This window comes from Cavia porcellus, unplaced genomic scaffold (genome assembly GCF_034190915.1).
Source record: "Cavia porcellus strain 051 isolate PalLab524CR breed Dunkin Hartley unplaced genomic scaffold, mCavPor4.1 scaffold_2, whole genome shotgun sequence".
Taxonomy (NCBI): domain Eukaryota; kingdom Metazoa; phylum Chordata; class Mammalia; order Rodentia; family Caviidae; genus Cavia; species Cavia porcellus.
In genome coordinates this window covers 58,660,840-58,673,602 of record NW_026947485.1, presented here as the reverse complement: position 1 = coordinate 58,673,602, position 12,763 = coordinate 58,660,840, and the positions used below count along the sequence as shown (strand labels likewise).

General features: G+C 43.9%; 1 protein-coding gene across 10 annotated transcripts in view; it reads right to left on the bottom strand.

The window, feature by feature from the left end:
* Ica1 (islet cell autoantigen 1) overlaps nt 1-12,763 on the bottom strand; it is a 170,127-nt gene that overhangs the window by 8,719 nt on the left and 148,645 nt on the right. For 6 of the 10 annotated variants that reach the window (XM_013158304.2, XM_013158303.3, XM_005006045.4 and 3 more), the window contains exon 13: nt 3,784-4,053. The exons of 1 other annotated variant lie outside the window; for it this stretch is intronic. In XM_013158304.2, the coding sequence (XP_013013758.1) occupies nt 3,784-4,053 (270 nt within the window). Of the gene's footprint in view, nt 1-2,601; nt 3,144-3,783; nt 4,054-7,640; nt 12,287-12,763 lie in introns of those variants that run through there. 3 more of the 10 variants (XM_063242238.1, XM_063242244.1, XM_063242226.1) reach the window with 2 other exon arrangements.

Here is a 12,763-nt window from a genome sequence, read left to right as displayed (position 1 = left end):
ACTGCAGCTCTGAGAGGAGACAGGTCCTGGGGACACAGGCTCCTGAGTCAGACTGTCCAGGCCCAGAGTCTAGCTGCCCCTACCAGCTGTGTGATCTTGGGCTGATTACTCAGCCACTGAGTTCCTCCGTTGCCGTTGCCGGGATGCAGATGATAACTTCCCCTGCCTGGGAAGGGTGTGACAAGGATTAAATAAATTGACACATGTAAAAAGCAAACAGGACAGTGCTTGATGCACAGCATGTGCCATCTCAAGTGCTGGTTAATGCTCTTTTACCAGACACGTGTATGGATTCACAGGATTACACAATTTTAGAACTCAGCAGGTCTGCCGTCTGCCGGGGAGGATAAGGATGGCCACATGGATGAAAACTGAGTCTGTCCTCATTTTCCAAAGAACAGAAAGACCTAGAGAGTTGGAGGGGCCAGACTGTGGGCTGTAGCATGAGCTTGGGTGGGCCTTTGCAAAGTAAAACCTGGGCTCTGACCTCTCCACCTCACTGTTTCATTGAGCCAGTATGCCAATGAGCCTGGCTACCCAAGACCAATTGGACTACTCAGTTATTTCAGTGTCTTTTTGAATTTAGTTTCTGAGATTATCCAGTTAATCAAAGGAAGCAGTTTTAGTATAAGATAGCCAACATTTAATAGTTAGGATTAAGCCACAGGCTTATATATACATAGATGGATTTTTCTAGTCTATGGATATAGACTTCTAGTCTATGGATTTTTCTAGTCTATGGATATAGGGCAAGAAACCTAGGGCAAATATTCATCCATTTTACTTTAGGGGGAGGAGGAGTCCTGACAGAGCATATAATACAGTGACAACTGACAACATGATTTGTCACTGAAGCAGGGAGCCCATCTCTTATTTGTTCCATGGATCAGGGTAGGATCAGATAGCACCAAGGATGCATCTGCTGGGATCTGGAGGTGTAGCAGAAGCTGACTGAGCTGCTCCTTTTAACCCTCGGGGTATGACATTTCCCTCCTATTGAGTTGAGTCCCATAGGCTTTCAGTTTGTAGCTACTTATATACAAAAGAAACAGGATAACGCAGCAATTACAAAACAACTCCTTTAACCATATCTTGATGGAACCCCGAGAAGAAGAAAGTTTGGCAGCCAGAACGATCCTTTTAAATAGTAAATTACATCATGTCATTTCTTGCCTGGAGATACTATGATAGTTCCAAATTTAATCTGAACTGAAAGAAAGGCCCAAGATTTTCCTAATAGCTATGAAGCCCTGTGTGGCGAGGCTCTGTGGCTTCCTGCCCACAGTGATGTGGCTTCACCTTCCCTTCTCTGAGCACCTCTGCCCCTCACTTGGTCAGCTCTGACTATGGTGTCTTTCCAGACTTTGGCCACATTGAGCACATCCTCATCTTGGGTTACAAGTACAGGTTGTCCTCGTTGCCCACGTGTGTAGGCAGCTAATTCTCACTCCCTGAAAGTTCTGCCCAGTAAGAATATGTCACTGTGGAAATGGACCTTCCCTGTCATCCCCAAAACTCACTCCTGCAGTCTGATGTGTCCTTTCTCCCACACCGTCACTGTCTAACCCACTATATGACTTGTTTATTATGCTTATTGTTCACTGTTTCCTTCCTACTCTATGTGTGTTCCAGGAAGGCAGGGCGCTTTGTTTATTTTGTTTAGATGAATCCCCAGTGCCCAGCACACAGAGATCCTATAAATATTAGTTATTGAGTGAGCTCTCTGCTGAGGTGTTAAGGACTGCAACCTCAGCTGAAGGTTTGCCTCCCCTTGCAGAGCCTCCTCTTTCACAGTCCAGTTTGCTTTTGCTTTTCTGCCCTGTGTGTGGCTGGTGCTTTTCTCCTGGATGTATACAAGGTTGGCATGCAAGGTCCTGGGGCCACTGCCCTAAAAGAGTGCAAGCTCTCGAGTCAGCACTGAGCCTGTCTCACTCTGCTGCTCAGGAAGAGGCTGTGGAGCTGCCTTGTTGGCTGTTGGTGTGGGTTCTGCAGCAACTGATGCCTGGCCCTCACAGTTTCCTTCTGCAGCAGGGCCCCATTTCTCCAAAGCTTGGGGTTCCAGTGGGGTTCCTTCTGAAACAGCTGGAGAGCCTCCAGCACCCCAAGGGTCTGAGCAGAGGAGTATGGGCTCTGGCTTTCTGTCTCTCCCACGCATGCCTGTTAGCACCTCCGCCACAGGTGGGTGGGGTGAAACTCAAGTAGGTTGGCAACCTTTGCTTGTCTGCACTCCAGAGACAGACTGTGAAACCCAGGGGTGAAACTCTAGGTGGAGAAGCACTTTTAGATCTCATTTATCCCTGCCATCTCTACACCGTCAGATACATGGGTGTAACACCATGCTAATACATGAGATGGCTACAAAATAGGACCCAGAAGAAGATAAAAGGAATCAGATATTTCATAAAGAAAACAGGTAAGACTTTTTTAGTGTTGCCCACCAGCTCCTGTACCCATGATCTCATCTCCAAAAACCTGAGGGTTTAATAGCTCATAATTACTTAAGTCATTCCAGCTCTGCCAATTGCAATCAGCTTTAAGTGCCAGATAAACATGTTGTTTTTATTAAGGAGATAGTATAAATTCATAGAAAAAGTAAACACCTTGAGAGTATCTTAATATTTATTCTTGTCTTACAATGAACATCTCATGAAAGGAGGAAAAAGTGTTAAGATAGTAGGAAGCAGTTTCCTTCCTGAGGTTGGCTTGCTTAGAAACTCACAACCCTACATTTCAATTTGAGTTTTCATTTGTGCAAAACACGCCCCCACCCCCTACCCTAACCCCCGGTGCTAGAGACTGAACCTAGTGCTTTCATGCACACTAGGAAAGTGCTTTGAACTGTATCCCAGTCCTCAAGTTTTGCACTTTAAACCAATGTGGGAACATGTGACAATTCCTAGCCAGCATGTGGCCTGTTTTTGAGCCTTGGTTAAACCTTGAACCCTTCCCAGGATGGCCAACTGCTATTGATCAGCTTTGGATGGGTGTTCTCTACATGACTTAGGCAGAACAGAAGCAGCTGAGCTGGGGGATACCAAGGGCAAGGGTACAAAAAGAGGGAGAGAGAGGGGGGCTGGAGGTTTAGCTCAGCCGCATAAGTGCCTGCCTTGGAAGCAGGCAGTCGTGAGTTCAATCCCTGGTACCTATAAAAAGGAAAAAGACAAAAAAAAAAAAAAAAAAAAAAAAAAAAAAAAAAAGAGGGAGAGAGAAAGAGCTAGTACAAGACAATTCAGAGTGAACTAAATAGTAAAGGCCCAATATCCTATCAGTCAGCACCCAAAAGAGGGCATGTTAATGGGCATGTGGGGAATTCTACCTCATGGGTATCTGGGAGAACTCAGGCTGGTGCCAGGTAGGGGTGGCCCCACCAACAGTGCCACAGGTATGAAGGCAACTTGATCACCTCTTCATGCCACAAACAATATTTCAAAGTAAGAATGAAAACCATCACCCTAGCATTTCCCTCATAAGACATGTTAAAATAGGGAGAAAATGATGAGAAGGACTAGATCTAAAGCCCTGAAACAGATTTCAAAGTTGGAATGTGATTTTCAAACTTCAGCTAGAAAGTCACTGGATGTAAAATAAAACAACTGCCACCACAAACAAACAAACAAACAAACAAAAAACTAAAGAAAAGATATTGAGTATAAAATAAGCATAAAACTATAAAAGATGATACATACATACAAAAAGACAATGGAGGAACAAATATACATTTGTATTAAAAGAAGAAGAAAATAAATAGGCACAAAACCTAATTTTGATCACTGTAGTACACACCTTGTAGGGAGGCTTGTAAATCTTTCATATTTTGGTCTAACAGCTGCGAAGGGAGGAATCCGGAGCCAGTCTGGAACTTGGCATCTGGCTCTCCCAGGGCCCCCGCTGGTGCTGGCTCTTTTAGCCGATTGTCTCCAAACACAGCTGCCCACTCTTTGCTGAACTCGCCCTCTTCCAGGGAGGAAGCGTTGAAGATCTCACTCAACAGCAGCAAGTCATCCTTGTCAGTGCTGTCGGGTTCTGGGGTCTCAGCCATCGGGCCCAGGCAAGCTGATGGGGGTGGTGTAAAAGAGCACACAGGACACATGACTGCTTTAGGGCTCAAGTCTCCAGAGGAGGCTGGATTGGGCCAGATGAGGTGAAAGGCTAGCTTTAAAAAAAGATTATTCAACACACAAATTTACCCTATTATAGCCTTAACACATTTCAGAATGAAATTTCTAATCCATTGCTCCCTTCACTCCTCTTCCTCCCAAAGCAAGTCCAGTTTCTGGGCATCTTTAGAATTGTGAAAACATTTTTCTCACACACACACACACACACACACACACACATTCCTCTAGAGTTTGAGTTTTTCCTTAACATAAAAGCAAATTCACCAAAACATTTCTCATATCTAAAAGAAAGCCAGGATTCAAAGCCTACAGGAGAACCTCATTTCTGCGCTAACAGCTTCCCAGATCTTCCCACTCCATCCCTCATTCTACTCAGCCTGGGCTGGAGCAGCCATCACGCCCTGTGCCAGCACATCCTGCCACCCAGGCTGGGCGGAGACCCCACCATTCCCGGGGAGTGTACTGGGAAGCCTGGCATTGGTTTTTCCCTCTATGCTAACACAGCTGCAGGAGTAAAGGGAGGTGGGTGTGCTTTGTCTGAGGGTAGCAGAGATGGAGCAAGAGGACAAGAGGGCACATCAAGGCTGACCTGAGGGGGTGCTTCATGGTTAGGGTCACAGAAATGAACACCAGGCCTCAGGGGACCTCAGTTCACCCCTTCCTTGCCGTGCGACTTCAGCAACCCTTCAGCCCCTGAGCCTCTCTCTTTCCATCTGTAAAGCTACCCTACTAATGATGCCCACTTGAGAGTGCTGTTAGGGAGACCAGAAGATTTTACAAGCCACGGGTGTATGGAAGAAGACTATAAAAGAAAACTCTCCTTGTAGCGGCAGCCCGCAGCATGCTGACTGGAACACAAGCAGAACAATGATGCTGTGACAGCCTACCCCTTCACGGATTTTCTGTGTATTTTGAGAATCTAGGACTGGCAGTTTTATTAACTGTGGCTTTGTTGCGGAATATAATTGCCACCTGTAAACTGTAAACATTTTTGTTTTAAGTCCCAAAGTGCAGAGGAAAAAAAGTCATGATTTATACTTTTTTCTGAGCAATTGCAATTCTGACACAGTCATATTAAGTAAGACTATCAGGTTTTCCTCCACTATATATAATTAGTAAGTGAGGGCCTTTTAAAAAATGAACCTTCTGTGTGCCAGCTTTACTGCATTTATTTTCACCCACACTTTATATAAAGATCTAAAGATTGAGGGGATTTTTGATGTGCTGAGCAGACTGGCTATAAATCAGAGGGGGGTGTGTAGTCACTCACATCCCTGTGGTTTTAAAATAGTAGCAAAACATCACTTTAATCAGACAACTATCTAATTTAAGCATTTTTATTGTTTGTATTATCAAAGAAAATTTTCTCTGAGACATAGCCTGGAGGTGTGGTGGGTGGAAGATGAGAAATGGCATCTTGGGCAGGCCCTGAGACAGCGCTGCAGGAACAGCGTAACCACCGAGGCCAGGCTGGTGGGGGAAGCCAGGTTCCCTGGCTCTGCAGGTGGGCAGGAGCTGAGGGACAGCACACTTCCTCGGGTCAGGACAAGTCTGTCAACACGTCTGTCCATGCATCCCCTCTGTCAGTCTCTCAGTGTCACCCCTTTAACAGTATGTTAGCTTTGCAAATCTCTTACTGCCTACTTTCAGGTGGGACTGGAATGCCTGAACACTTTTTCATGATTTATTTTCTGGCCTGACTGAAACCAGATGATGACTGAACCAAGCCTCTTCATCTGAACCATTTCAAATCAATGTATAGACTCTAAGGTCCAGATGACTTCAAAGAAGTCTTGGAGGCGATATGATTTCCTTTTCTTGTCATTTTATTCAGCCCTCTGCCAAGTCCAGCCCTGGGGAAAGCTTTGCTGCTGGGGTCTAGCTGTCTGTCCGGGGAAGCGTACCACTAACTTCAGCAAAACAAATAATAAGCTCAGAGCCAGGTGTAGTGCTACACCCCTGGAATCCCAGCACCTGGGAGACGAGACAGGAAGATCACTGTGAATTCGAGGACAGCCTTGTCTACACAGTGAGACCCTGCCTCAAAAATAAAATAAAAAATAAAAAAGTAACTATAGACTGCAAAAGTTCTATTTTGGTTTTTACTGCTTAGGTTTTGGTGTGTACAGTAGACTTCCACGGCTCTGGCTGACTTGGCCTCTCTAGAGTTTTCTCTGGGAGGCATCTCTGAGGTCTCCTCTCCTCCACCCCAGGCTGATGTGTGGCTGGGGCAGCAGAGTCCTTCATTTCCTAGGCCACAGTGACTGGTTTCGGAATGGCACATGCTGGTGAAATTTCTGAGTTTGGTAAATGGAAATGAGACAGAAAAGTGTCTTTCTTTGGGACTTCAGGGTCCAAAGATACAGACTTGAGGCTTCCCATGATAATAAAGCCAACATGCAGAGGAAAACAAATGAAAGAGCTAAAAAAAGAATTTTGGTAACACTCAGCCTCTGGATCCAGTTTTGCTTGATGTGTGTCTACTGTAGTTATAGCCTCAGTTACACGGGCAATATATTTTTTTCTTTTTTAAATTTTACATCTAACCTATTCCAAGGAAAGTTTCTATCTTTGCAACCAAAATATTCCTAATATTTTACCTTATCAAACTCAAATACTCCAGTCACAGAAATGAGAAAAGAGGCAGTGGTGATGATGGTACCATCTAGAGCTTGCTCTGGATATGGATTTGCCTATACCACCATTGAACTTGACCATTATTTAGTACCTGGTTACTTAACAGTTAAATAGCAGGCTGCACAGTGAACATCTGCTCTTTTAAGAGAATTTATTAGCCAAAAGCAATGAAACTGGCACTGACTTGACCCATAAAACATGGAAACCATTCAGTTATTGCACCAATAATTAAGATGCCTGAAATTACTACACATAACTTGTAAGAAAAACTTAATTACAAGTAGAAAAGGACAGGTTTAGGTCTGTAACTGGACAAGTTGAGACTTGAGCAATAACACTAGCCAGTAAGCTCTTGAGAATCAAATCATGCTATCAATGTCTTTGAAAATAATTCAACTCAAGTTGGGAGCACACGGAAACTGAGGCAGAGATATGATAAGCTCTTAGACAGAAGGCCTGGCCAAAGTCACACAAGCAGGGTTGGAGCTTTCTCCCCAGGAGACAGGAAAGGGTGCCTATGGGCTTGTGTGTGCACCCTGTTTCTGTCTGGAAGACGAGCGAAGCCCCCATGTTTACTTTCATATCAGATAACCCAACCATAGACGTCACTATAAAAATAAAAGCCAGCAGATGTGATAGGCTCACCTCACTGCTTTAGACTCCCTAAGCCTTCATGTAATCCCTCCCTCCGCCCTCCTGAGTGTGGCCCTCTCTGTCTGCCTCCTCAGTTGCCACCAACATTCTGCTCTAGCACCTTCCATCTTTTCCTCTTCTCTCCTCTGGCCTCTGAGGACACAAACACATCCCAATAGCATTCAATCTTTACTTCACCCCTTCTGCCCTTCACTACTGTTCTGATTTCTTTTCCATTCTATTTGGTCTACCTTTTCCCAAGCTGCCTGGATGAAGCTCCTGCCCGCATGTTACATGGCCGTGGCATCTTTTGGGTGAGATCCTAAAGGCCAATTCCAACTCCCTCTACCCAGCCGCAGCCTCTGTAGTGCTCTGCACTACGCTGTGCTCTGTAAGTGCTGGCATTACCATGAGGTGATTCTCTTGGATGGTGTCCTATCTCTTTGACAATATATTCTCCAGCCTAAGACATTAAATCTCTCTTCAATTTCTACCAAAGATCTCATCTGTTCTCATGCTTCCCATCTCACCTTGGGAGATCTCAAGTCTCCCTCCTGGTTCCAAGTTCTTTTCTATCTGGCCCCCTTCCCAGTGTGGCTACTGGTGAGGCTGCTGTCTCTCCACAAGGCAGACACCTCCTGCACGCCTTTGCTCAGCCCAGCTGTCAGACCCATCTCTTACTTTGAAACCCTAAGCAGCAATTCTTGGCCACCTAGCAGAGCAGCACTCCTGACAGTGGCATCCAGGATGTCTGTAGTCAAGCGCTCATGCAGTGCTCTGGCCACCTAGCCATGCTGTGTCCTGGGCAGCCCACTGTGCCTCCAGTGCTCAGGACACTTTCCTGCCTTTCTGCCTGGGAACCTGCTGCTTTCTCTCCAGGAGAATCATATGCAATCTTTCTTCTGCAGCCATACCAGTTTGTAGAGACCATCTTCTCTAATTCATTTTACAGATGAAGAAAAAGACCCAGGGTGGATGACCTACCCAAGGACGTATAATTTATTCATTACACAGTCTCTGGCAGAGGATCCCTGACCCACAGGTCAAGATGCTTTCTCCGTCGGCACCCTGCTTTTACTTTAGAAGATAGTTAGGATTTCAAATAAAAAGTTAAGTGTTGAGGAACTATCAGGTCAGAGGGCTCTGCCTCCAGCCGGGCTTCATGCAGGCACATGGCAGAACGGGCAGATGGCAGATTCACAGGGCTTGTTTACCCTGGGCCTCCTGAGTTCCACAAACAAGAACCCGTGCCCTTGGGAAAACATCCCTAGAGGAACTGACCCTGAATCAGTGATCTCTATGTCATGAACACTCAAACACAAAGGAAGCTCCCAAGTTCAGACAGAGTGTGGGAAACTCGAGACAGTTGTGCACGTAGTATTTCTGAAATCATACCGAGTTTCATGATCTCAGCATAAGTTAGAGACACAGAAGATGGAAACATAACTGCGTAGACTGAAAATGAGAGCACAGGAAAACAGATAAATGTCACTTGGTGTACCTTCATCTGTGTGTGAAACAGGAAGACTCCTGCTCTGGGTTTCTCCCTTGCCTCTGCCTTCCGCATGATGACTAATCTCAAAGGCCATGCATTTGCAGAGCAGACGAAAACCCCAAACACCAACACTATCCTCACATCACCCAAAGCAGAGTAAGGGGCAGTTGAGAAGAAAACCACCTTCCTAAAGTGTCTAACCAGAAAAATATTCTTCATTACACAGGGCTCTGGTAACAAACTGTATTTTTGGAACTCAAGAATGCTGCTTGCTTCTAAAAAGCCCTTTCTGGTTTAAAAACAAAACCAACAAGACCCAGATTATAATAACAGATCATCTCTGAAAAAAATAAAACCCCACAATTCAATAGTATTAGACCTGAGTAGTCTATAAAAACAAATACACAAACAACTAAACAAATAACTTGTTATTATTGAGCCTGTTCCTCCATTTTTAGTATTAGATCTTAGCAATCAAAGAATCTTACTGACAGACATGTAGCATGGGGCTGAGGACAGTCTTTACAGGAATAAATCTACATGTAACACTTTTGAGTAGATGGTGATTAAATAAGAACAGCACTTGACTATATATGGCTATTGGGCTGGGGTTATTGCTCAGTGGATAAAAGCTTGACTAGCATGCACAAAGCCATAGGTTCAATCCCCAGCACCACCAAAAAAGAGTATATCATTATTCCATGAAAGGACCAAAGCCAGTAACACATTGCAGAATACTGAGAGAGAAAAAGCTTACAACAAATGATGATGAACTAGCTATAGTCCATGTCAGGATGTAATCACATCCGAATACATGACACTGGTAGGGGACAGATCTGGATGTCTAGGAGGAAGGCACACATTGATAAACAGGTGTGATTGCCACGGCCCATAGGTTCTCAGTCAGGCCTCTGGTAACTACTGAATGAGCTGTTGTTCCAATACATGGCTAGAATTTAGAATCATGAGTAATAACAAAGAAAGTAACAGAAGATGAACATTCTATTGCAATATAGACAAACAAGTTTTTAAATTGGCTCAGGTAATCTTGACTCAGGATCTTCTGGGTGAGGCCAACGGGTAGGGTTTTAGGTGAACTGAGTTCACTGAATTCTTGTCTGCTTTACACCATCATGCTTTGTTCAGTAACAAGCTAGTTTTTTTTTTTTTTTTCTTGGTCCAACTTTGAGAAACAAAAGGCTTCTCTCTAACTCATGCAATATGATTGTCACACACGGTCATAAAGCAATTTCAGAGCCACTTAAAAGTTGTTTTCCACTTAGAACATTTTCATAAAGTCTGCTAACGTGTTGTTCTTCCATTACATTATCATTTAGTAGGAGAAAGCAAATTTTATTATGACACTGAATCTGAGTGGTTCGGTGGGCCTGGTTGAGAATCATTACAATTGTCATTGCAGTCTGCCTTCTGATAGTACTATAGCCAGATCTGCTAATGTCTGACAGAATTACCACTGGGAGGGAATCAGCCTCCAGACAGCAGGGTGCTAGCGCTTATAACCCTCATCCTATAAAGTTAGCCATCCCTGGATTAAGTTCTTTTTATTTCTTGACTACTTAATGTTTTCCATATTATAACCAGCATTTTAATTCAGGATTTGGGCCTTCCAGCAGTTTTCCAAAGGGCCACATTTCGAAGTCAACACATTAATGAGCATTCTTCTCATCAGTCACTGCAAATTCTCTGGGTGCAGACAGGATCTATTTATACCCATGGCTAGGGGACTGTTTAAGCTGCCACTGCCCTTGGGCTGACACCACAGGAGAGGTAGTAGTGGGAAAGCTTTGCTCACGCCTCAAGAAGGGCTCCCTGGCTCAGTAGTGATAAAGGAGGGCAGGAATTATGTGGCGTTACATTTACTTGAGAAGATCTGTGAATCCATCTCTCTGCCTGAGAACAAGTACGCATGTTAGGGAAGAGCACATTCTTTATCTTTAGAATTAAACTGAGTGGCCCTCCAGGAGATACCAGCTGCTGTTCTACAAAAGCAACTATATACCACCTGACAATGTATGAAAGTTGTTTTAAACAAGTAGAAAAATACAAATGTTATTCCAGTGGATCTTGGCATATGCTATTAAATAAGCTCATGAAATCCAGCATGCATCTTAGGCAAGCAAGTTTCCAATGTAATTGTGTCAAGAACGTTGGCTATTGGGTTCCTGCTTGTGCCATAACTACCATGTTAAAAAAAAAATCCAAAGTCAAAGCCAGGGACCTGTGTGTGTGTGTGTGTGTGTGTGTGTGTGTGTGTATTTCTTTTTGTCTTGGTAAGAAAGGGAAACACAAGGAGATAGACTCATCTTTGCTCTGTTTGAAGATAAACACTGGAAGGATCACTGCGCAATGGGGGAAATGAGAACTGGGAAAAAAAAGAACTAGAGTAAGAGTTTTTGGTACTATTTTTATTGCTACAATATTTTATTTTTTGACTGATGGGGATATAGTGAGCAAAATTAGATCTATTAAAATAACAAAATTAAATAGGGTGATAATAAAAGCCAGAGATACGTCACATGAAGAAGATATTGGAAGCTGGGTAGGGGAGGCACATACCTGTAAATCCAGCACTTGGGAGGGTGAGGCAGGAGGATCTTTGTGAGTTCAAAGCCATCCCAGACTACATAGTGAGTTTCAGTCCAGCCTGGAATAGGCAGCAAGACTATCTCATCCCTCCCCCAGAAAAGGACAAATTGGAGCTGGGCTTGGCAGTTTATGCCTATAATCCTAGCACTCTTGCAGGCTGAGACAGGACAGCAAGTTTGACTCAGGCTGGGAAACTTAGCAATCCCCTATCTCACTAACAAAAAAAGATCTGGGGATATAGTTCAGTCTAATAGCCTGGGTTCATACCACAAAAATATTGATTAAGCTGAATCACATACATGATGATAAATATATTTATTAAATGTTAAGATTTGCTATCAATGGGTGGCATGCACCTAGGGCTCATTGTGTTGTTTTCTTTGGGTCATTTTGGTAGGGAATTTTTTAAAAATGGAGGCCACATGTGACAATCTGCACTCACTGCATACTTGTTAATTTCATTACCAGTATGATTTCCATATTTACAAATGACTAGTCATTTTGATGAAATTCGCACAGACATTCATGAAGTATTGCACTGCCTATGACTTCCAGTAGGACACTAATCTAGAAAACAAATGTTTGCTCTCCAGTTTATATTCCTAAGCCCTGAAAAGAACATAGAGTGTGTTTCCCACATCTGAAAAACCTTTCATAAATGTCCTCTCTATTTCTCAGAGACTTCATTCTCTTGCATTCTGTGAGTTAAGCCCACATCAAACTTAGCCCGAGCTATCTACCTTGATGCATTGAGGCTGACAGGACAGTTGTGGCCCATTTCTGTCCAGTGTGAACCCTGTGGGAATGGAGCAGACTGTGTTGATCATCATGCAAGGGACGTTGTGTTCAGCTCAACATGTAAGCGTGTTTCGGAATTTGGGAATCATTAAAAGGAAACTTTGTAAGATAGACAGCAGAGCTGACCACCAGTTTCTCGGCATCCCTTAACACCATAACATGCCCTATCCACATCCACATCCACATCCACATTTCTAGACTCTTTCAGGAAGTCATTCAGAATGGGGTTTCAGATCTGGAGAATTCAACTATGGGACCCAGTCAGACAAACTCACCCCATGCACTGGGGTTCAGTGGAGATGCAGCCTAATAAACCATCTTGACATATTTCAGTTATGCTGTCTCAACTGCTTAGCATTTCAAAAGTGTGAAACACCATGCAGTATCCTTCAGACACCTGATTTACAGTCTTGACAGTAACCAGGGTGGCTGCTGCCATTGGTTCCATTTTACAAAGAACACCTGAGGTTTAGGA